The sequence below is a fragment of the Nannobrachium achirus genome (genome assembly GCF_963921795.1).
Source record: "Nannobrachium achirus genome assembly, chromosome: 11".
NCBI lineage: Eukaryota > Metazoa > Chordata > Actinopteri > Myctophiformes > Myctophidae > Nannobrachium > Nannobrachium achirus.
Window position 1 is genome coordinate 15,343,021 of NC_137820.1, and position 26,074 is coordinate 15,369,094.

Sequence of the window (26,074 nt, forward strand, 5' to 3'; positions counted from 1 at the left end):
TGTCATCAAACATATCATTTTCCAAATGTCTGTCTGTCTGAGTGAGTGTCTGTCTGTCTGTCTGTCACAGCGTTTCTCCTCAGTGGCTGGAGCAATTGATTTGAAATCGCATCACCATTAGCTTATGAACACACCTGACATAACTGTGAAGCCCGTTTGACACTTTCACAAATCATATGCTGTCTGGCCCTGTTACAGATGTTGTCCAAAAATCATGCAGATCGGTACACAGTATCTCTATAGCCATTAAACGAAATGGGTATTTCTTACATTGATGGTCCTACATATTATCATGCAAGCACCAGTTAAAGTTACTTTCCATCCCTCATATACTGTGTGCACATCCCATAACCCACACACTGCACATCATTTCGGAGCTCATATCTTTGAACGGGTAAGGGCTAGTTTATCTAATTTTGTACAAGGTATCCAACGAATCAAACATCTTTGTAAGTCTCTTCATTCCTGATAAATGAGTTATAAACAAATAGATGGGGCAAAAACATAACCCCATAAAACATAATCAGTGTAGTTAGGACTTCGGTGTAGTGGCCAGCAGGCTTTGAACCCGAGAACTTCTATTACGGGTAAGAGACCCAAAGGCCACCCTATACCTGCACTTGCTGTATTATCGGGCTAAAACACCCATGCTGTTTCTCTCCATAAGGATAAGAAATGGCAGACATAGAACTATGACTGATTCACTGGCTTGAATAATCTCCATCTGCCTGTGTGAGAGAGGTCGTGACAGACAATAAGAGGGAGGAGTGTGGTAGGAGGAGGATATCGCTGCTGTTGAGCACAAACCTTGTATGTCCATATTTTTCCAACTTTATCGCACAAGAGTGTCGCACGAAAGTATCAAGAATAGCCGATCTACATGCTCACAATGGGTCGCATCACAGTGCCTTGAAAGTTTTTAGATCTGCCATTTGTTTTAAATTCTGAAAGTGAAAGTTGTTAAGTCTGTCTGTTAGTTTTATTATTGAACCAATGAAAAGTATTATCAATAGCTTGTGACTAAACAATAACTTCATTGGATCCATTTGAATCAGTGTTGTTTTTGACAGCAAATTTTGATTTAGTCATAATTTAGTCACCTGAAAAGTATTAGTTTTAGTCTAATTTTAGTCAACTAAATATCATAAGATTTTAGGCGACTAAATCTACAGTTGATTTAGTCAACTAAATGTATTTTGGTAAGGCATCGTAATGACTGATTTTACACTTGGTTGCGTGGTGAAAATAGCCGATCTACAAGCTCACAAGGGTTAGGGTTAGGGCTATTTTCAGCACGCAACACCTGTGAGCAACCAAACATAAAATGATTCTCTTCTCCACTAGTCCCTCCCTAACGTTTTAGTCTAGTTTTTATTTTGTTGACGAAATTGTCAATATATTTAGTCTTAGTTTTAGTCATCACAGCTTAGTTTTTATTTCGTTTTTATTTAGTTTTCGTCAGTGAAAAAAAACGCAGTCGACAAGCATTTTTCGTCATAGTTTTAGTCGACGAAATCAACACTGATTTGAATACACTCTTTTTTTTCTTCCTGAAAAGACATACAAGGTTTCAGCAAAGACATACTGTATGGTGGAGAAAGGGAGCTGGACAGGGAGCCACCCGGCCAGGTCTTGAGAGAGAGACGGAATGACAATGAATCTGCCTGTAATGTTTTATGTGAAGTACATTGTTTCAGTCCTGTGCCAGATTTTAAGGACCCTGCCGACACTCAGCCAACGGGATGATGATTTTTGCAGACAGCGTTGCAGTACGACTCTGTGTGTGTCTTTTAATGTCAATGTTTAAGATGTCTTCGTTTCGAGAGACCGGCAAATGATGTCTCATTGACACTTTAACAAGTGTAGAAAGCGAAGCAATCGAATGAATGGAGTGAAAACCAGAGCCGAGGCAAGCAAAGCACAGGATGCCAAAGACATTTACTGTCATTGTATCATTGTTTTTGATTGATTGATTGAAGAATTTATTAGAAGTTTGCAATAGAAAAAAGTACAGTTTCATGACAGTACAAATCACTGGTACAAGGTCAACTAAAAGGAGATCCTAGAAAGCCGAGGATTATTTCCACAGGAACCACACTTTAAGTATCTCATATAACATTGAAAGACAGACGGATAGAACATAGTACTTTATCTAGGATAATATCAGTTTCAAAAGCATAACATCAAATACAAAGGCAGAAAAAAAGGGTGGGGGGAGCATGGGGGCTTAGTCTATTTACAAGTCACGGGTAGCAGCCGCCTGAAGGGGACTTTTCATACCAATTTTGAAGGAGGCTAGGGATTTGCTCTCCTTTAAGGCTTGTGGAAGGGTGTTCCACATGTTGATGGTATAGCAGGAGAACGAGTTAGAGCCTTGTTTTGTGTTAAATCTACGTCCCGGACAGGGGTGTCACAAGGGGGGGGGGGGGGGGGGGGGGGGCACCGAGTGCCGCGCTGCAAGCTTGTAGATCTGCTATTTTTCAAAAGTCGTGAAAATGTATGCAAATCTTTGAATATATGTATTTTTTAAGCGAACATTTGTAACTCAAATTCTGCTTCTGTGAGAGTCCCTGGAACTAAATATTTTGAGATGGGGTGTCCGTTGCCGAATACATATCATTTTGGGGGTCCTTCACATGAAAAGGTTTGAGCACCACTGACATAGAAACATAGGTTTTTCAAAAAAAACTCAGAAGGATTTGAAACATTCAAAGACTTGCACAAATGTTAACCCTAATGTTTACGATTTTTCAAAAATAGCAGATCTACAAGCTTGTATATCTGCTGTTTTTTCAATAGCTAAAGTACCCAGGGCCCAGAATTTTGTGCGACACGACACCCCTGGTCCACTTCCTGGTGTTTATTTCCAGAGTAGCGATTGATTCATGCCGTGGCTCTGTAGGAGGCAGGTGTCAATAAGGCCGGATTTACACTGCAGTCAAATCCAGCCCAAATCCGATTTGGTTCTCAGATCTGATCTTTTGGCCCGACTTTTCACACTGTATTTGCAAGTGACCAGATCGGATCTGTGCGTTCTGACTGATTTTAACAGCGTCAGCCCAAAGCTGCCCTGCGTCTACATATCTGCTTTGGTTACGGTGGTAAAGACGTCGGCGTCATGACATTAAATAACGTTGGCGTTAGTTGATCACGTTCAGGAAATGCGACATAACAGACAGGGTGACAACAACAAAAACAAACACATAATATTGTTTCTCTCTCTTCTTTTATTTACTTTTCTTTACTTTTAGCTCATGTGTTTTCTCTCTCCTCTCGTTTTTCTCATGTGCTCAGCGCGCTATAATCAAATAGTAAATACTCGCACTCTGTAATGACGTCATTACAGTGGCGCTCGGGTGCTCCGCGCTCGAGTCACGCAGCAAGTGACATTTGGACAGTTTGATGTGACTTGCATGTGACTTGCGTATAACTCTACGGGGTGGATGTGGTTACTGCTTTCAGACTGAGACAGATGTCCTGAAATCCGATTGAATCGGATTTGAAACCACCTCTGGATGTGGTTTTTCAAAATCGGATTTCATGTGACCTGCATGTGACCTGTCTGCATTTATTACTATTTAAAAAAATTGGGTGGCAGTGTAAATCAGGCCTAAGAGGGTCCATCTGGATGTGTGTCTGTCTGTCTGTGTATCCAGAGATAATGTTGCAAACCATGCCGACTTTCTTGTACAAACTGCCAATAGGCCAAAAATAGAACCTCAATGCTTTATTTTCACATATGTTTTATACTTTTTTGAAATATTTCATAATAGTTCATATTTCATAATAGAAGTCACCTGGGCTCAGATCTGGCTGAAACCTGGCCCAAATTTGAAGTCAAACATCATAGATACTTCATAGACGGCTGATGTCACAGGCTCTGTGGCCAAGAACCACATGAAGGCTTATGATTTCCCAGTTTCACGTGATTCAATTTTGGTTTTGAATTAATCACACTGATCTCCATGATGGACAGAATAGACCAGCTTTATTTGAAATGGGAAAGATTTCTTCACTATAGCAATGGCCATGAGGACAGACCAATAGCCAAGCTCCCTTTCACATACACTGGAGCATATCCTTGCTTTATCCTATTAGGTTCATGATACCATAGCCTCTCCCTCGATTTCTTTTTTTCTTTTCCTTTACTTATTTTGTGTATTGTGGTGTATTGTTGTGTTAGGTGTAGTTTATTGTGTGTTGCTAGTCTTTTTCGGTATTGCACAGACCTATGTACAGTCTATTAAGTCCTTTGTGTTTTTTGTATTGTCAAAGAAAGATTACAAAAATAATCACCTCTGACTGAAGTGAAGTGAGTGCGTGCTCTAGCTGTGATATGCTTTAGAATGTCTTTTGGAATACAAATTTGCATCTTGTAACCAAATGATGTGCTTTTCCCCCCCTCTGCCCCTCCTGTCACATTTTCCTCTCTCTCTCTCTCTCTCTCTCTCTCTCTCTCTCTCTCTCTCTCTCTCTCTCTCTCTCTCTCTCTCTCTCACACGGTCTCACTCTGGGGTCACTGCAGAGCAAGAAGGCAAGTATTTCTCAGTCATGTATTCCCTTGTGTCCTCCTACTGTAGCTCTGTCTGCACTCTTTACCTTTACCCAGCACCTCATATCTGTCCATACAGTAGGTCTGTGTGTGATTTGTGAGTGTGGCATGGGGGTGCATACATGAGCACAAGATCCTATTGTATGCTACTGTGTGCCTTGGTAGTGCAACATTCAATTCAATTCAACATTCAAAATAGAAGACAAATCAAATTGATTTGTGGACTAAGAGTAAAAAACTCTAAAATAGCTAACAATTGCAGATCTACATAGATTGGCAACATGGTTGCATGACAAAATATAAATGGTTATATCATTCAAATTCATTTAGTCGATTACTTTAACCATCTTTTAAATACTTTTTTAATTGATTCATTATATATATACAATAAAAAAAAAGGAAAAAGAAGTTGAATAATTGCAAGAAAATAATTTATATTTGCACTTTGTAGCCCTAGTGTCTATGAACACTGACATTCCCCTAACTTCTTCATGGCCAGTCAAGGCCATGAGTAGGTGTATTAAACATATTACATTCCGTCGCTTTCTCGTGGAAACCTTGTATGTCCAAGGATGAACACTACAGATTTTGGCGAACCCATGGTCTTTCGTCTAGCACCACCATTAGGCCAATATGTCCACTAATCTAATAATCTAAATAGTGGTTGCAAGATGGACCCTACTCAATACTCATGTTGGCAACCCTGTGGCATTTCCTCTAACGCCTCCTTGTGAATATACAACACACGCATGCACACATACAGTACAGTGATTCTGCCTCTAATAGCAATGTCTAATTGCCCAAGTAGCCCAACTAGTTCCTTTTAGGGCAGGATCTAAGGATAAGGATAGCTATGTCAGTTTACCTCTTATGTAAAATGTAATTTAGTGACCATAAACACACAGCGGCCATTCTGTGCTTACGTCCTACTCAGATGTGGGGTTAGTATGGCGTAAATAAATAAATCCCTGAGGATTATCGAAGACCCCACCCACCCCCACAAAGGACTTTTTCCCCCTCTAAAGTCAAAAAGGGTGAAGGGATACAAGATCCTGAAAGCAAGTACGAGCAGGCTAAGGAACGGCTTCTATCCTCAAGCAATCAGACTATTAAATGCTAAGTGAATGTGTACTAACTCTTTGCACTCTGCACTTTCCTGGGCTGATTATATTGCCATGTGTTTGCTTATTATGTGCTTTTATTATTATTACTTCAATATAAAGTACTACTTGCTCACTGTTTGTTCTCGTAAACGATGACACAACCTGTATGTCTCTGTTTTCTTCAGCCATGGAAACCATGCAGCTGGACAAATTCGATGAACTTGGTCACACTTTCATTGCTCCCAGGTAGGAGAGCTGTACAGAGACTGCACACTGTATCATCCACATTGTGCTGCAGTACAGGGGAATGTGAAGGGCAACGGTTGAGACACGTTAATGTTGATGCTATACATGTCTTGTTCACTGTGGAACATACAGTATAGGCCAGGGACAGGGTTCCCCAATTAGTTTTCCCCAAGGGCCGAAATCATATCTACGGTACCAAGCCGAGGGCCACAACATTGCAGGGGGCGACGGTGGCGTTCCCGCTACTCCAGCGACAGTTCTGATATCGTTGTTGTCGGGTGAAAATCTTGTATGTCCAAAACCGTTCGTTTTGCATTTATCATTTTACAAATGATTTAAACTAGTGAAAACAGCTGATCTACAAGCACACTGAGCTTGAAGATCTGCTGTTTTCACTACTTTTGTGAGACAGCCTTGAATGATGAAGCAGGGCTTTACTTTGCGAAAGAACGTACACATTTGGAGATACGAGGTTTCCACCTGACAACGACGATATACTAGTGTTGTTGCTGCTCTTATACCACCATTATTACTGGGGTTGGTGGGGGCCAGACAGTAGCCCCCCACGGGCCGCCTATTGGGGAACCCTGGTATAGGCACACAAAACAATAACTAAAAAATCAGTGGCCCTGTGGTTTAGTTTAGTTTATTTGATCAACTCACAGTAGCAAGCATGCATTTATATTATACATCCACAAAAGCATAAGAGAACAGTAGCACTGTTTGAGGTGATCAAAAGGAACAGGCTGAAGCTATAAAGCTCATGAATGCCTATCCTACATATTCATGGTTTAAGATTCAGTAATATGGTATATAAGTGTTCAAATTCACCATATAAAGGGAATGTAAATACAAAGAAAATGTGATTACAAGCCCACATACATCAGCAATAGCAAATCAAAGAATGCTGGTCCTACATCATGGTTTAGGATACAGTAATATGTGAGTGTACAAGTTCACCATATAAAGAGAATGAAAATCAAAGAAAATGTAAACGAAAACCCAAATACATCAACAATAGCAGATCAAAGCATTTTTTATTTTATTTTATTTTACTATCTGAGGGATATAAAATCCCTATGCGTCTGCCCTGTTACTGGGAGGTTGGGTTTCGATGGCCTGCTGGGTCATACCAAAGACTCTGAAACATGGAACCCAGTGCCTCCCTGCTTGGCACTCAGCATCACTGGTTGCGGTGGGGTAAGTCCCTGCGACATACTAGCGGCATGTCCAGGGGGTGTACTTGCCTCACGCTACAGAAACAGGAGATAGGCTCATGACCTATGGGCTCGACAAGGCTTACTTACCTTACTTATTACCCAGACGAAAAAATAAGACGGCTGCTGGAGATATAGAAAGGGTGGAGATAGTTCTTGGCAGAAAGGGGGGAGATGTCAATTAGGATGGAGTAATTTTGGATCGCTTCCAAATCACCTTTAACAGAAACGAGTGATCCATTAATACATCAGCCTACATTGCTTCAGACATAACTCATAGGCACTGAAGATTCCTGAATAAACCTGATTCTGCAGATGCTACAGTTTTGAAGAAGAAGCGGCTTGCAACTCTCATAAACCACATCATGTTGCTGTTACATAGTAATATAACAGGTGTGTTTTCGGAATACTTTTTGGCCGGGGTGTTCACTATACTCTGCAAAAGATATTTGAAATGTAGTCCTACTTGAATTTGACTTTTGGAAGCCCATACAAACCAATAATGTACTATATGCTCAGCTGCACCCCTGCAGTGCTTTGCTGTGGATCTGAGCGATAAGGCGCAAACCAACGGAATGTGTTTGTTTATACAGAGAGTACTGCAAAGGACTGAAGGTGTTGGAGAACAACACACAGTTTCTCCTCGACTTCAACCAGTACATCGACAGGAACACTCCAGAAGCATGTGAGTCATATTATATCCATGTTGTTGTTTTTGTGCTACGGTATGTACACGTGCCTCAGCTCTGATGCCGGCATACATTACCATGATTAGAATACCGCAAACCCACTCAAGGTCAATATGGACCCTAAATCAATTTCCCCTCCATCGTAATGCATGTGATTGTTTGGGTGTGCTATGTATGTGTTATTAGTCAGAGTGGCTCTTTGCCACTGGGACGCCTCGCTGGTCATCCTCTGAAGCAGGGACGTGCTGGGCCCCTGATTCAGCCCGGGAAAAAGAGTTGGAGAGGCCCTCATTGCGCGCTATAGAGAGAGATCTCTCTCTATAGCGCTGCTGCTACTCAAAGATTTGCCATTTCAGATCATGACAATTTACAAGCCAGTTGTTGTCGGGTGAAAACCTTGTCCAAAACCGTTTGTTTTGTATTTATCATTTTAAAAATGATTTAAACTAGTGAAAACAGCCGATCTACAAGCACACAACGCCTCGCGGTGCGAGGCGTTGTGTGCTTGTAGATCTGCTGTTTTCACTACTTTTGTGCAACGGCCTAGTATGATGAAGCAGGGCTTTGCTTTGCGAAAAAATGTATACATTTGAAACTTGGAGATACAAGGTTTCTGCCTGACAGTGACGATTTACTTTGTTGGCCGCCCAGCCCCCAAAATGGAACGAAGGCCGACATTTTATTTTAAACTTTTTCCTAATGGCCGGCCTGGACCGGCCGGGGATGAACCGGCCGTTCGGCAGTTGTCCCGCTTTTCCCAATGGCCAGCACGTCCCTGCTCTGAAGGTCAGCGTGGTGTTCGGTCATTTGATTAGTCTCCTGAGCAGAGGGTGATCTCAGCCCCATCGACTGAGTTTCCTAGCATCCCTGTGCCATCATCATGCTCCTCCTGCAGTGACTCATGGTGTTTTGATGTGTCTTTGTCTAATGGATATCACCTCATCCTGTGTTTCATGCTAATGGATCTATAGGTACAGTATCCTTGTGTTGTTCAAGGTCAAGGCATTATTCTTAAAGCTTAAAGGACAACTTTGTTTTTTCACAACAAGGGTTCATATCGTCGTTGTCGGGTGGAAACCTCGTATCTCCAAGTTTCAAATTTGTACATTTGTTCACAAAGCAAAGCCCTGCTTCATCATACAAGGCCGTTTTCACAAAAGTAGTGAAAACAGCAGATCTACAAGCACACAACGCCTCGCACCGCGAGGCGTTGTGTGCTTGTAGATCGGCAGTTTTCACTAGTTTAAATCATTTTTAAAATGATAAATGTAAAACGAACGGTTTTGGACATACAAGGTTTCCACCCGACAACAACAATATTTTAGATTGTAATTAGAGAAAAGAAAAGAATAGTGTTAAAATGTTTTCATTTATTGCTTTCTATCTTTTTAGCGATTTTAATTACTTTGATTTCAGTGGTTGGGGGCATGCATGCAAGTGGCTAAATATGTATTTTTAGACACAATAAGCCCATTCCCAAGATGCACCATTATCCTTCATGGGCAGATGTGACTTATGGGGGCTACTGTAAATGGTAATAAAGAAATCGCCGGCTTATTGTGTCTAAAAATACATATTTAGCCACTTGCATGCATGCCCCTAAACACTGAAATCTGTAATTAAAATCGCTAAAACTATAGAAAGATGTAAATGAAAAGATTTTAACACTCATTTTAAAATTTCTCTGATTACAATCTAAAATACTATGAACCCTTGTAAAAAAAAACAAAGTTGTCCTTTAATGCCATCCCTGCTGCTGGTTTAGGCATGTGCTCTTTGTGGCCACCTTATTACACATAAGTCTTGTTGCTTTGGGGCAGAAACCTTGATTGTTCAAAACAAACATTTTCAAGAAATTGAAAGAAATTACCTGGGTTCCAATGGATGCGATGTAATGCTTTAGTCATAATCTCTTGTTAACACCTTGACGTCCGAAATAGAATGGTGGTTGGTAGATTAGCCGTGAAATTTCTATTATTGTATTGTGATCTGAGACATAATATTATGTTTATAAACATGACCCCGCAGCCCCTCCATCTTGAACAGCGCCGCTGTTTTTTTTTTTTTTTTTTCCCCAGGCCAGTAACTCACCATGATTTTCTCGATTTCCGTTGGGATAGAATGGGGGTTTTGGCCGATCGTCGATGTCCCCGTGCGTTTCGCGTGCGCGATCCTTTCACGTAAATGTCCCCGCAAATAGTCCATGTGTGACTGAAGAACAGAACTGAAAAGTGTCGCTAGCATAGCCCCAAGCATGGCTGCTGTAGGAGCTCGAGTGTGCAGACAGCAAACGGATGGCTGGGAGTAGCCTTGGAGAAGGAGAGGCGCTGACGTCACCTCTGCTTCATGCACGGTCTGCATGAGCTATCAGTGCACGAGTGGTGACTAGGGAAGGTTAGACGATCGCCGATTTTCGGATCAAAGTTTTTATTCCGGTTTTAAAGACAAAGTCCGGGAATGTACGACGTGGCTGAGAGTCCCTGGGGGGATGTGCGATATAGTACGGTTTTAACATTAAGGGGCTCCCCTTGGCTTAGAAGGTGTTAATATTCTTTATTAGTTAACTATATCAAATCCACAGACAGACTTAACCACTTTCAACCTTATGTCCCTATTTTTGGTTATTATATACAGTATGACATTTTGCACAAATATTTCAATTATTATTATTATTATTAAAAAAAAAATGCAGATCTACAGTATAGATCGGACAGATGGAATGTGGAGATACAAGGTTTTCTGCCCAACTGCAACGATATGTTAATCAATCTGTTTCTCAAAGCCACTTCCAGGCCTGGCTGCAAAGGATTTGGTTGTTAGGAAACAACTTTGCCTGTGGATATAAAGTACGTTGTAGTTGTTGAAAACAGGCTCCCCTGACATTGGGGTATAACTCAAGACATAGGTGTCATCGCTAACCATCCAGCAACACCAGCCTATCCATCACTATGCACCTAACACCTAATCTAGCTAGTCTGATGCTTCCTCAGAGAGAGCGCAGAACAAGTTGGACCCCTCTGTCTGCATGCTTTCCTAACTATTGCTATGAGATCAGACTGTGTTAATTTTACTACTTTTATTTATCCACGCGAGGGTTTTTGCTGAGCCTGCATGTTTTTTTTCTTAAGCCTCCTTTCCTGAGATTACTCACATTCACACCTGGAAGCTGCCCTAACGCAAGCATAGCGTCGTTGTCGGGTGAAAACCTTGTATGTCCAAAACCGTTCGTTTTGCATTTTCCATTTTAAAAATGATTTAGACTAGTGAAAACAGCCGATCTACAAGCACACAACGCCTCGCATCGCGAGGCGTTGTGTGCTTGTAGATCTGCTGTTTGCACTACTTTTGTGCGACGGCCTTGTACGATGAAGCAGGGCTTTGCCTTGCGAAAGAACTTACAAATTTGAAACTTGGAGATACGAGGTTTCCACCCGACAACGACGATAGACTTCTACTGTTGGCCACCGCACAGCTCCACCGGAGCTATGGGAAAAGTTCAAAGTCCCGACGGCAGTTGTTAAGGAAGATATTATTCATTCACTTTTCCTGGCCGGATTTTCTCGGCTAGTCCAGGGATTCAAACTGGCTAGCTTCTGATCTCCCTAATCTTTTGACCGTCGCCGTCGCCGTTCTGCATCAACGTGTCCCTCACCACCTTCTCCAATAACTTCACCTCCAGTCCACAGCAAAAGGAAACCACACACTGTACTTATTCAATGTAAATTAGGGATCGGACGATATGAAAATGTCATATCGCGAGTATTGTGACAAAATAAATCGTGATTTACGATATTATTGCGATAATCAAAATCCATTATCCTGAGGCAGAACATTTGCCAAAAAATAGCAGATCCACAAGCTCACAACGTGTCGCGACCCGTTGTGAGCTTGTAGATCGGCTATTTTTTGGCAAAGACATTTGAAAGAGAGTGAAAAAAGACTGTATCAAGTATTATATTATAAGTATCTTTTACCAATTATAGAGGGTTTAAGTGGTACCGGATACGCAGCTTGGCAAATAAAAGGTGAATTGATCCTAGTGCATGACGGAGGACGATATCACGATAAATGAAATCTCCACAATATGATTATCTTGTGTGTTTTTTATCACGATAAACGATAATATCGCTTATCGTCCCATCCTTAACAAACATGTTTTAAATCTTCCGATGCACGGGATACTGAACTAACCTAAACGTATCTCGTCTCGTCTCACCTCATTTTGTATCACGTTTCGTTTTGAAGTCTCCTAACATCAAACCTTTCTTCACCCTTGTTCTCCAGGTAATGTGTCTCTGGTGAGCCGGCTGATCCTGGATGCAGGGCTGACCGCTGACCTGGTGAAAATCTGGAGGGAGCAAACGCTGTACGTTCCATTGCTAATGACTACTGCGTCGCTCACACACTGTACTCGGGGACATGCTGGGCCCCTGATTCAGCCCGGGAAAAAGAGTTCGAGTGGCCCTCATTTTTATTTTTTATTTTTTTGATATATCGTCGTTGTCGGGTGGAAACCTTATATGTCCAAAACCGTTTGTTTTGTATTTATAATTTTAAAAATGATTTAAACTAGTGAAAACAGCCGATCTACAAGCACACTACGCCTCGCACCGCGAGGCGTTGTGTGCTTGTAGATCTGCTGTTTTCACTACTTTTGTGCAACGGCCTTGTATGATGAAGCAGGGCTTTGCTTTGCGAAAAAATGTATACATTTGAAACTTGGAGATACGAGGTTTCTGCCCGACAGTGACGATTTACTTTGTTGGCCGCAAAGCCCCCAAAATGGAACGAAGGCCGACATTTTATTATAATTTTTTTCCTAATGGCCGGCCTGGACCGGCCGGGAATGAACCAGCCGTTCGGGAGTCCCGCTTTTCCCAATGGCCAGCACGTCCCTGACTGTACCGTAGACTGTAACCTGAGTGTGAGAAATCCTTGTTTCCCTGTGTTCTATATCTGAATGAATTCCACCAAACCCCCAGATGCAATCCAAATCTGCCGTGAACCTGCACTCAACCTGATCTCCATATCACTGTACTGGAGCTCAACTTGTACATATTTCACAAACCATTTAGCTGACTGAGTGAACCGAGAATTGTAGTTTTTTACTGTGGGAGGTTTTGGTCATGCTTAACCGATGAAATGTGAACGCGATGAAAGCGAGGCATAAAATGCGCATCACACCCAAGCATACCGAGCAGTGCCAAGACATGTTGTTTAGAGACAAAAGTAAAATAATTAGATCAGCGTGTTTCCCTATGGTATGCCCGCATGTCTGGAATCATCTGTAAAAAATCTGTTGGCCTGGCTACGCACATACATACACACAGCACAGATGGACACGCTCACACACACACACACACGCACACGCACACGCACACACTCACACACACACACACACACACACACACACACACACACACACACACACACACACACACACACACACACACACACACACACACTCTGTTCAGCATTAGAGATGTACAGGCAAACGTCTCTGGGAATGAAACGATTTGTTTTGAAATCCATCTCCAGTATGTCTTTTAAGCACGACCATGCTGCTTTCACAAATATGGACACGCTTTCCAATATAACGCATGCACGCACGCACGCACGCACGCACGCACAGACACACACAGACACACACACACACACACACACACACACACACACACACCCTGTCTTTTATTGACTTTGATGTCTGATTGGCCTGTGTTTTCCGTGTTCTTAGGGATGGGATTGTGGCCAGGTTCGTAGCCACAGATGGCGGGATCACCAGAGTGTATCCCAGAAGGTAGGCTCAGTTTCCTCCAGTTTTTCAGTTGCCGGGACCCGCCGCTGTTTGTTCTGGCGGCACGAGAAGGCAAGTCGGCTGCTCGCAGCTATAGCTGCGGTGACGGTGTAAATGTGCGAGGTGGAAATGGAGACGGGCCGAAGGCCCTTTAGACGGAAGCTCATTTTGGCCTCCGTTCTCACCCACTCTGATGGCTTATTATCGAGAATGCAGACTTTTATACAATTTCTAATTAACCTCGCACGGCCCAGTGGCCCAGCGAAGGACTCGGATCAGATCCCAAAGCAGCAGCAGCGGCACACAGACTAAGCTCATTTCCCCCCCTATTTTCCCTCTGTAATACACTCAGCCGTTCCGCTTGGTTGCAATGCAGCATTCCAATCAGAGATGAATGGATATTTCTCTAAACTATAAAACATGAAACACAATCTGTTTGTGCTTTGACTGGACGGGGTCCATGTCATATATCCAATGCGATGGGTGTGACCGCCGTTTTGATGACCAAAGTTTGGCTTTACACACGAATTTAAATTGTTCTAGATAGATCCACTTCAAACACATCTGTCGTGTGTTCTTTATGTCTATAATGGCTCGTATATTATATGTTCCATGAGCGTTTTTTTTTAACTCTTTCAGTGCCGGGGAGGAATGGACCGAGCACCCAGAAACCTATGAGTCCAGCTTCTACAAGAGGACCCTGGACAATGACATTTATATTTTCACGGCGCCATATTTCAACAGTAGGTTTCCACATAGCTTTCTGTGTGCGTGCGTGTGTGTGTGTGTGAGATTAACTGTGGGTACATGGGTAGGACAGAAACCTTGTGTTGCCACATTTATTTTTTTATTTAATACAGTACCTCAACATATAATAATAATGGATTGCATTTTTATAGCTCTTTTCTAAGCAAGTTGCGAACTCGAAGCGCTTACAATGTTCCATTCATTCATACATTGGGAGGTGAAGCGGCGAACAGTCAACGCCAGCGTCCTCACTTCCCACATTCACACACCAATGGTGGCAACTGACAAGCTAACACCATTGGAGGCAACGCGGGGTTCAGTGTCTTGCCCAAGGACACTTCGACATGTAGACAGGAGTAGCTGGGATGTGAACCGCCGAGTCGCCGACCCACGGATCATTGGCCACCCCACTCTACTTCCTGAGCCACAGCCGCCCACATATGACAGTGTTGCGTATAAAGTAGAGCAAATTGTCGATCTGTTATTTTCGATATTTTTCAATTTAATGTTTTTAATGGTGGTTAAGTCCGTCTGTGGGTTTTATAATTATTTTACCAATGAAAAGTACTAACTAATAGCTTGCGACTAAATAATACATTGGATCCATTAGAACACAGCTTATTCTTTTTCCATTTCTTGAATAAAGTAAAGTATTGGACATACAAGGTTTCCGGGCCAACAGTGACGGTCTTCAGTGTCTGGCCCAAAGCCTATCCTTCTCTGTCATTCCAACTTTACTGCCAGTGATCGCACTCTCGGGGCATCTCCAATACCCCTCTCCTATTCCTCTCTCCTACTCCCTCTGTGTCGTCTGCCCGTCATTCCCACCCTCTCCCTCTCCATCCCTGTACTCTCCCTGTCATCCCCGCTGATGTTTCTAGCAGACGTCGGGGCGGGCGGGAGGGAGGGAGGGAGGGAGGGGGGGAGAGCAGACCCTCTTCAGTGGTAACACAGCAATAGTTACACTTGACTGCATTAACACATGTGCTGGCTTCATGGACTCTGCTCGCTAAACGCGAGCGCACGGGGCGAAACGCAAACAGATAAAACGCTAAGGTTTGTAGAAATTCTTTTCTGAAGCAGAGCAAATCAAATGGTCCAATGTTTACTGCTCTTTGCTCTTTGATTGATGGTTTTAGTGAAAGCACAGCTGCATTCATCATCTCTTTTCCCCTTGTCTTTTCTCTCCGCTGGTGCAGAGAGCAGGGAGTCTGGCTACGAGTCAGGTATTCTGGTGAGCAAGGCTGTCGACCTCAACATAGAAGACATTAACCTCAAACCAGCAGGTCAGTCTAACTAATGACCACGTTGAACCATGTCTCACCACAGCCGCGAATGAAAAATGAATTATAGAGAGACTGAGGGCATTCAAGTACAGAATCAAGAAGGTTTTATTTGTCACTCACTCGTACAGGTACAAGTAGCAACATGTTGCGGGCTTGCGGCATGTAATAATATACACAAGATAATGCTGTTTTTTTTAAAGACATAAGAAGAACAATAAGATAAGAAGAAAGATAAGGAATAAGGTTAAAAAGTACAGTACAGAACCACATTCTAAAAGCTCATTAATACTCTCCATAAAGTATGGATATGGATGGGGTCTCTCAGTCTCTGTACATTTGCAACATGCTTCAGAATGTAGAAATACGCATGTGTGGACAAATACCAGAGGCAACTTTAGGGGGCAGTAGTATTATTTAGCGAATGCAAAGTTCTTAACCCATTTAGGCTTAAGTCTGATTTGAAAATTACCCTCTGTTTTTCTGGAAAACCTATTACTCATCCTCTGTAGCAGCTAGAAACAAAATTCCAAAACTATTTGATAGCTTACAACTTTGGCTTTCATTGAAAAAAAATCTAAAAAACTTGAATTACTGTACTACATACTATACATGTACTGTAATATACAAAAAATGTGTTCCCGGCCTGAGGGGGTAATACACTTTAATGTGTACCCTTAACCCATTTAGGTCTAGGATTATTGACCGCTCTAACCTTTGAAAAATCATGATTTTTCTTTGCAAGTCTTTGAATATATCTATTTAAAAGCGAACATTTGTAACTCAAATATTTGCTTCTGGGTGGTTGCTGGAACAACATATTTTTAGATGGGGGGTCCGTGGCCAAATACATGTAATTTTGGGGGTCCTTGACATGAAAAAGTTTGAGAAAAACATGATTTAGAGGAAGGATTTAGAAGTCGGGTCAAAGATCGGGTCAAAGATATTCATGAATTTTTTCAATAGTTAAAGCATAAAATAATGGTTAAAGTGGTTAAAATCTAACGCGACTCGGGCGCGTTCCAGGTATTTGAGAGTTAAGCCAAGCAGTTGCCTCCTGGTCTGCTGTATGGAGGGCGACTAATCCTCCTATGGGTAGTAGTGATCCCCTGTCAGACTGACTGACACATCGAGCGGGACATAGCGAAGAAGAAACACACTCTGTGCAGCACCCAGAACCGAGAGGGAGAAGTGAAGTGCCAAAGTCATGGTGGCCGATTTTGCTGCTGCAGATTAACCACAGCTGGGACCAGCTGGTGTCTTGAACCACGCCCATTTGCGTCTCGATAGATTTTCCGCCATATAGAATATTCTTTAAAACACACTTTTGGCCAAATCTGACAAAAAAAAATGGCACACATGATCTCTCGATCCATTTGCTTCCGAAATGTAATGGGAGAGACCTATTTGACAAAAAAATCCACAAATCACTAAAGAAACATCCAAAATTGTAATCACATGTCAAGGGTGGTGGAATCGAGGCAACTTTAAAAGCAATTCCACTTTCATCCTTAGGGGGTGCCACAAATGCGAAGAATTTAATCGTTCATTGCATAAACATGATTTGTGGGGGATCAGTCCCCTCCGAATTACTTACACTTACACATGATCTCAGGGTTGACTTATGCCTCTATCAGAGTCCAGGGTGAAGAGCATATCACCTCACCGCGGTGTAGTTTTCTAGCTATCACCTAAAAATGTATAACAATGCCTAGGTGATAGCTAGAAAATGTAGTTTTCTAGCTATCACCGCAGTGAGGTGATATGCCCTTCACCCTGGACTCTGATAGAGGCATCAGAATTAGAGGGAGGGGCCTTTTTCTTCAAAACACCACGTGTTACGCACCTTTCTAGTTCTTTTTATACCTCTAGGCCAGGTGAGTTTCTGGGCATAGGCCACGTAGGCAGTTGCCTAGGGCGCCACCTGCTGGGGGAGCCACATTTTTTTACACATTATGTCTGTAGCTCTTATACAATACAGGCTGTAGGTGATTTCTCAGTCATGTACGATGTTAAAGCTGCAATGTTTCATATTTTCTAACTGCGAAAAGGATAGTATCTGATTTACTATCCGCAGTAAGGTACAGTATGTACATATATATAGAATGTATACATACGCATATGCATTCATTCTATATTCTATCTGCTGTATGTATTGAGGTGTTTGTTTGCTTCTGTCATGTGGTAAGGCCGTGCATGTGACTTAATTGAATTCCTTCGGATGGTAAAAAGGGATGAGTGAGAAAAAGCAATCACCACTACCTGGATTGTGTTGGTTTCTCCACCTCCCTGTCCATACGGAATAGGATAACAATCCTTTCCGATGCTGAAAGGCTTCAAATTAATAACAATAAATACATACACTAGAAAGAATGCAATTCTGGGAAGTTGCGAGTGTGGTTGCCTATTTATTGTCTGGATAGCCACATTGTCATGTGAAGATTGACCAATCATCAAGCTAGCCCCCCCTAACACGGCCATCTTGGATTGCAGAACCACATGGGGTGGCAACACGCTGAGTCTGCGTTACGAACCATTGTAAACAATGGAGTGATGATCCCAAAATATGAGTTCTCTTTCATGATATCCATGGTATTCAAGGTTAGGTTGCAATGTACTGTCTACAAAGACTTGCTACAGTATCTGTGCAGTGCTTGCTCTGCCATCATATTAACTTACTGTATCGTGATTTTTGCACGTTAATCAGGAAACAATCTAACAACAAATCGTCAATATGACGGCGGAGCAAGCACTGCACAGATAGCAAGTCTTTGTACACAGTAACATTGCAACCTAGCTTACCTTGAATATCGTGGGAGTACCCTTCAATCTACTGTAGTTACTGTAACAATTCTTTTGAATCCTTTTGGGGATGATGACGTTGTCATCTGCCCGTTTATCAATTTGGTCAAAAGAAATTGATGGAACAAAACTCATATTTTGGGACCATCGCTCCATTGTTTGCAATGGTTTGTAATGCAGGCTCAGATGTTTTGCCACCTCACGATTCAAGATGGCCGCGGTGTGAATACGGTCTATGGACTTACTCTATGATGGTGACGTCAACGAGAATACTGCTTCCTGATTGGCTAGAAGTTTATCTAGAAAGAAAAAATCACACCCAATGTGAAGTGAGCGGTGGTCGTGCTTGCATAACGTCTTCAGACTAGGATTTGAGTCTAAGATGTACAGGCTATGCTACACACACACATTTTGCTATGGCAAAATGCTGAGGAAAAAGGCTACAGACACACGCACAGCCACTCTATGGAGCGGTTTAGCACCGCTCAAAAATAAATTGAGCTACACTAGAACTATGATGTGTTGCCCCTGTTGGGCAACCAACCACACTAATAAGTGAAACATATCGTTACTGTCGGGCAGAAACCTTGTATCTCCAAGTTTCACATTTTCTCCAAGTTTCAAGTTTTGCAAGTTCTCCTTCATCATACAAGACCTTTGCACAAAAGTAGTGAAAACAGCAGATCTACAAGCACACAATGCCTCGCGGTGCGAGGCGTTGTGTGCTTGTAGATCGGCTGTTTTCACTATAGTTAATTTTTTAAATGATAAATACGAAATGAACGGTTTTGGACATACAAGGTTTCCACCCGACAACGACGATATAAACAACAAAATAACAAGGCCAGGCCCACAACTACAGTACCTTCAGCCCATTACAGAACGGAATTCAAAAGATGTGTACGTTAATAGGTTTTTCTAATTTTGTTTCGTAGTGGTGGGGCTGAAACTCAATGTCACGTCCTGGATGAACAGTTTCATAAATGCTACGATGAAAGTGAACGTGAGTCAAGCATGTCATGTTTGCATGACCTTTCACCATGTTGTTCACTGATGCATGGTGCATGTTACAGTTATCATGTCCTTTACAGTTATTGTGGTGTGTGCTGTTTCTTGATGTGTGGTTCTTTTGATTGCCCGCAGTGCAAGAGCGAGATCTGTGGCTGTCTGAGGAACGATAAGGTAAAGCCAAATACGTAAATCTTCAGTCTGGGATTTATCCCAGACTGAAGTAAAGTTTTGAAAGCAATAATAGAGTTCTCAATAGGGCATTCACCAAATATTCGAATATTCGAATATCAAAGTCAGGATTCGACGTTGTTCACCGAAGTCGACTATTCGCTTTTTTCTCTTTAAAAAATATATAGTATATTATAGAACTTGGCTAGATAGGAAGTCATAAGAATGAGTTGTCAATGCCCCTGGTGGATGAATTTGTTAATGCTCTATACCAGGGGTTCTCAAACCTTTTTAGGCCGTGTGACCCCCAAAATAAATATATTTGAACTGGGGACCCCCACCCTGACAAGCACTTGGAATTGTAGGTATTACATTTAATGTGACACGGTTCCACAGATAAATATTGTGAAAATAGCAGATCTACATGCTCACAACGCCTCGCAACGCGAGGCGTTGTGAGCATGTAGATCGGCTATTTTCACAATGTTCGCCTCTTGCTTACTTAATATTTGACAGTTTGGCCAGTCCTGTCGAATATTCGATAGTTCGCGAATACTAAAAATCACTATTCGTGAATGCCATAGCTTTCAATATTAAAACCTGAACCGAAACCATTGGAGGGAGTTGAAGCGCAGATCCCGAGCCGACCCCAGTGCTCACATACTATTGCTAGAAACGGCTGTGATTTAACAGAGAGAGAACGTAATGTTTATGGCTGTGTTCATTAATTTATGTTCGTCTAGCAGGTGAGTTTATTTGTGGTGGAACAGCCCCATCACTGACACACTCGCACACACACACATATACAGACACAATCATTACCCAATCCTTTCCGTTCTCACTAAGTAGTTAATCTTTGTTATTATCCCTCTGTCCTTCACCCTTTAATGCAAACACACTTAGTTGTTAATGTCTCCATTAACACATACAGTACTTAAACACAGGAGTTTGAACAGGGACCTTGCTCAACCTTATTCACCATTATTACAACAGTAAAATAGCAAACTAAAACGCATGTACTGTACATGGCTTTATATGTTTGTATTGTGAGCTACTCTCATATTGATGGGCATATTGATTTGGAATGTTAGACCTGATCGTCTGTCTACTCAAAACATTCACTCAGTGCTGTAGCCCGAGCCCTACCCTACCCAAATTAATTAGCATTAATTGTCGGGCTCAGGCGGAAACTCAGAACTCTACTAATAGCAGATACTGTATGTAGATAGTAGATACAGTATGTAATATACAAACAGAAATACTGGAGAAAATAAGTTCAAAAGTTGTAACACATTTTATTGAATAGCACAACGATTTTAAAAGTGCATAAGATCCAACAAGGAAACATACATGATATAAATGTGCAACATATATGCATTGAATACAGAATATGAAATGTTAATACTACATGCAAATGTATGAATGCTATAGATAGTGCAAACACACTAGCATTAGCTCAAGGATGTGCTGGAGATTACTCACTATGTGCAGTAACCAGAGCACACGAGTGGAGCGGGAAGGAAAGCCGCTCCGTGCTCCAGGGGTCTATGGCTCTTCGCTCATGTCGCCCCCACTCCGCTCGTATGCCCTGGCAGTAACAGCCCGTTCTCACCCCACTGCTTCACCCCCCTGACGCACTTCGGACTCGGTTTTGGCGTCACCCGAGTAGACGCGTTGGGGCGCTTTCAGCGTCATCCCTGCAGACACGGAGGGAGAGTCTTAGTGCGCATGCGCCAACACATGTTTACTCGAATATGTATCTACCGTCAGTGGGAATCGAACCCGGGCCTTAATGATCGTAGCCATGCTGCCCTACCGACTGAGCTAGCAAAACCTTACCCTAACCTCAGTAAAACTAATGCGGCTCAGACGGCAAGGTTCCGTCGTGGATAGTGGCGTGATAGGGAACGTCGGGTGGCTGTTAAACCCTACATAGTGGTATCGAATCCCAGTTGAGGAATTACTTTTTTTTCTTCTTAGACCACTGGGCATACCCAAAGCGTCCCCTACTTGAAGCAGGAGGCATACCCAAAGCGTCCCCTACTTGAAGCAGGAGGCATACCCAAAGCGTCCCCTCTTGTGACGCAGTAGGGTACTTGACAGGGAGGTGTCTGACACCCTGGGGGTGAGAATGTGTTGGCAGTAAGGGTATGGGATATGTACAGGCCCAGGAAGAGTTGCATACTATAATACAGTATGCAATATGTGTACATAAACTGTGGTTCAAACATTTAGAATAATAATGATAATACAAATGTATGATAGCAGGTTAGATTCATACATACGTCCTTGAACACTATAACATTAAGATATAATGCCATAATGGAAAGTACTGTACATGTTTTGGCATTTTTATAACCCATCATAAGTCAAATCACAGCCCCAAGTTCACGCATAAGTCACGGTAAAGCTGTCACTTTCTGTCTGTCCCGTCAAAAGCCCAGTCGATACATTTCAGAGTGAAAACCTGTCGGTGGTGGGGTGCATTGGGAATGACCATAATGCAATTACAGATGACATCATACACAGATACTTCTTGTGGTTTCTCTCCTCAGCTCGTCGACTGTGTGCTCCTGGATGATGGAGGTTTCTTGCTCATGTCCAATCAGGACGAGTATATAACCCTGGTGAGTTATTGTCAGGGGCGTCACAAGGGGGGATAAAGTGGGACTGAGTTACTAGGGCCCAAGGTGAAGGGGGCCTTCATTATTTCATACTTTAGCTATTGAAAAATAGCAAGCTCTATTTTTTAAAAGACGTGAAAATGTGTGCAAATCTTTGAATATAATGTGAGCGAACATTTGTAACTCAAATTTTGCTTCTGGGGCGTCCTTGGAACAAAATATTTTGAGATGGGGGTCCGTGGCCAAATGCATATCATTTTGGGGGTCCTTCAGACCTTCACATGAAAAAAGTTTGAGCACCACTGACATAGAAACGTAGGTTTTTCAAAAAACACATTTTCACAGTTTTTCAAAAATAGCAGATCTACAAGCTCGCAGTGCGGCACTGGGTGCCGCGCTGTGAGCTTGTATATCTGCTATTTTTCAATAGTTAAAGCACAAAATAATGCGTAATAATGCGCTCCCAGTCTAAATGGGTTAAACCCCCTCCCGCTATGAAGAACATTCATGAGGGGCCCGCAGTGAATCCTTGTACCCAGGGCCCAGAATTTGGTGCGACACTGTAACATGAAACAATCACCTTCCCTTATCCCGGCCATGCTTATCTGCCTGAGACCGTACCGGACGCTGTCATGCTGTCTCATGGTGTTTGTATGTTTATTGTACCACGTCTGTTTTTTACATCGGACCACTGTGAAGCCAGAGACAAAACTTAATTTCCAACATGTGGACAATAAAGTCTTGTCTGGTCTTATCTTGGTTGGGCCCTTTGGCCATTTTTACAGTGATCAAGTGATGGTAAAGGCATAAAGTATCATATGCCATAAATCATCCACGTAGCAAAGCCAGTTGCTGTTTCTCTACAGCAGTGGAGTCAGTTCAGAAAAAGCTAAGGTATGGCAACATGTTGCCATACCTTAGCAACATGCATGATACATTTATTTTAAGAAGTACATTCTATTTTTTCCCCCCGTTTCTAAGGTTTCTTGGGCTGGATATGGCAGCCTGGAACAGTTGTTCATGTGCAGCTAAACTTGGCGCGTTAGTAAACGTGCCACAGTTAACAATAATGAATTGCACCTGTGCAGCTGACCTGCGGAACCTGGGAATATACCATTTTGTCAAGATGGGGACAATACGAGTGTGGAGAATATAATTATAATACCTTGTTAAAGTGACCATTTTGTTAAATTTTGCATTTGTAGTTATTTTAATGTAATTTAACAATTTAATAACCAGCACAGATAGACAAAGAGACATTCGTGGATTTATATTTATAAGTAACTTTTATTCTCCCCCCTGGCCCCAGGGTATATGGCAGCTGCATACCCCTGCCATACCCAACTGACGCCTCTGCTCTACAGTGCAGAGAAAACGGCAACTGCATGCCTTTGAAATAAGAGATTTGGTCTCCAGTCTTACTCATGGCTCCCTCCATCGATGCCTCTTCTAACCCTCCGTCACCCCGCCCCACCCATCCATCACCCATAGAAGTGAGGGTCAGATGAAGGCCTTATGACTCAGCTAAGACCCTGTTATGAGCCCGGCAGGGGCTTTTCCAAAGCTCCGGTACAGGACAGGAGTACAGTACATCCATGTCTCTGTGGCAGTAAAACACCGGAGGCAGATCAAAAACGGCGCAGGTTGTTTGCGGTGCGGTTATGGTAGCAGCATCAGAGCATGGACTCCCCCGTGTGCAGGAGTGATCATCTCCACCACGATAACCCCGTGGATTACCGTTCCCAGGGCGTCCGTAACGGGCTTGTACGCCGTGGGACACCGAATCAGTCATGTAGGAGGACATCTGCCGTGTGGCTTTTGACCTGTTTTACTGTTCCTGATGTTTGGCTTGGATTCTTCAGCGCAATGGTTCTCCGGTCCTGGAGACCCTTATCATTCTACAGTAGAGCAGGGGTCTTCAACGTTCTCAGGCCAAGGACCCCTTAGTTGAGAGAGAGATGAAGCAGGGACCCACACAACCTTTTCATAGATTCCATATAGTTGTATTGTTTGACAGCACAATCATCAGTGCATTTTGGATTCAAGTCAATTTGTGTTTTTAGATATTTAACCACTTCAACTGTAAATACTTAATGAACTTGACCTTTCACTCTGTAATTAGTCGGCTCTTTTCCCCTCTACACCAAAGCTCTTCGCCAAAAATAGACGATCTACAAGCTCACAACGCCTCGCACTGCGAGGCGTTGTGAACTTGTAGGTCGACTATTTTTGGCTTCTATCACACAAAGATTTGGAGGACCCCCTATAGTAACTCTGAGGACCCCGGCCCCTATGGGTCCCGGACCCCCTGTTGAAGACCCTTTTACTGGAGACTAATTTAGGCTTTGGCCAGAATGACCACCAGGTAAATAAAGCAAATTGTGGAAACTAACGTCATGCCCAGGACAGGAGGTGATATGATAACTAATACCTTCCTTCTGCCTCCTTCTGTCTTGTTTTGAGGCACAGCATTGGGTGTCCCATAGGGTGACACACCCAATGATGATCCTTGGCGTTCTCCTGCATTGCTGTAGCGCAGATGTCTGTACTGTTTAGACAAGTTGTTTGGTCAACATAAACCTTATTACTCTGGCTTTAGTGCCTGGCTTTGTAATGTCTGTCTGCTTGTAATGTCTGTCTGCTTGTTTGTTTGTCTCTTGTGTGTGTGTGTGTGTGTGTGTGTGTGTGTGTGTGTGTGTGTGTGTGTGTGTGTGTGTGTGTGTGTGTGTGTGTGTGTGTGTGTGTGTGTGTGTGTGTGTGTGTGTGTGTGTGTGTGTGCGTGCGCACGTGAGCACACGCTTGCGAGCGATCGTGTTCTTCTGCGTACATGTGTGTGAATGTTTGCCTATGTGGCTATGGATCGGTCATCTGTGTGTGTGTGTGCATGTGCGTGTGTGTGCATCCAGATAGGTCAGTTCTTTGGGGAGGTGGATCCGGTACTGATGATCACCTTGGTCAACACATCCCTGTACTCCTTCAACAAGACCTATGACTACCAGTCTGTGTGCGACCCAGAGAGAGACAGCAAGGCCGCAGCTGGACTGCGATCTGTCTACGTGGTGAGAGACGCACGCACACTCTCACACGCGCTTCAGGGACAAGTGCTTGTTATTTCTCAGCAGTGGTGGAAAAAGTACTCACATGTTTTACTTCAGTAAAGGTATCAGTAAGACGCCTAAGGGCGAAAAGCGCCTTGTGTCTTGGCCGTCTGGCCAGTGATGTATATCGGACCAGCTACCCATATATGGAGACCCCTGGTACCCATAGATATTCACAGGCATGGGCTTAATATTGAAGACATCAGGGATCTCCATGTATGGGCATAAAAGGGATTTGGTTCCCCTGACATCACAGTGATGTCAGATTGTGAGAGTCAGTGTGATGTCAGAGCGGCAAACCCATAGACCGTAAAAAAGCGTAAACGGACAAGAACGGACAGACCCGTACGGACATGATGTGCCGTTTCTCATAGTAAACTGTCAATCGAAATCACATCGTATGAGTACATGCTGGGAAGAGTGAATGGTATGGGAAAGATGAAAGAGATATATGGGATAGTTTTCTAACATAATATGACACTTATTTGAAGATGTGAAGAGGTTCCTACTTTTATTTCTTTTGTATTTTTATTGTTGTATTATCTTGGACTAACTGTATATATATTTGTACTTGCTGCACTGTACCACCCATTACCACTTTTTGTATTAAGAAGAAAAAATAAAAACATTTGAATAAAAAAATAAAAATAAAATAAAAGCAAACTGTCAATACTACAATCAATACTGCAATATAGAAATACTCTGTTAGGGCACGGACACTAAAGTATGGCTGCCAGCTG

The 26,074-nt window shown here is 42.7% G+C and overlaps 1 protein-coding gene across 1 annotated transcript in view; it reads left to right on the forward strand.

The window, feature by feature from the left end:
* LOC308294849 (voltage-dependent calcium channel subunit alpha-2/delta-1) overlaps positions 1-26,074 on the forward strand; it is a gene marked incomplete at both ends in the record, with an annotated part of 206,923 nt that overhangs the window by 164,202 nt on the left and 16,647 nt on the right. The window contains 10 exons of the mRNA XM_080737735.1: positions 5,841-5,901; positions 7,712-7,803; positions 12,092-12,173; positions 13,542-13,604; positions 14,241-14,344; positions 15,548-15,634; positions 19,369-19,436; positions 19,577-19,615; positions 22,168-22,239; positions 25,143-25,295. Of these exons, the coding sequence (XP_080593861.1) occupies positions 5,841-5,901; positions 7,712-7,803; positions 12,092-12,173; positions 13,542-13,604; positions 14,241-14,344; positions 15,548-15,634; positions 19,369-19,436; positions 19,577-19,615; positions 22,168-22,239; positions 25,143-25,295 (821 nt within the window). The remainder of the gene's footprint in view (positions 1-5,840; positions 5,902-7,711; positions 7,804-12,091; positions 12,174-13,541; positions 13,605-14,240; positions 14,345-15,547; positions 15,635-19,368; positions 19,437-19,576; positions 19,616-22,167; positions 22,240-25,142; positions 25,296-26,074) is intronic.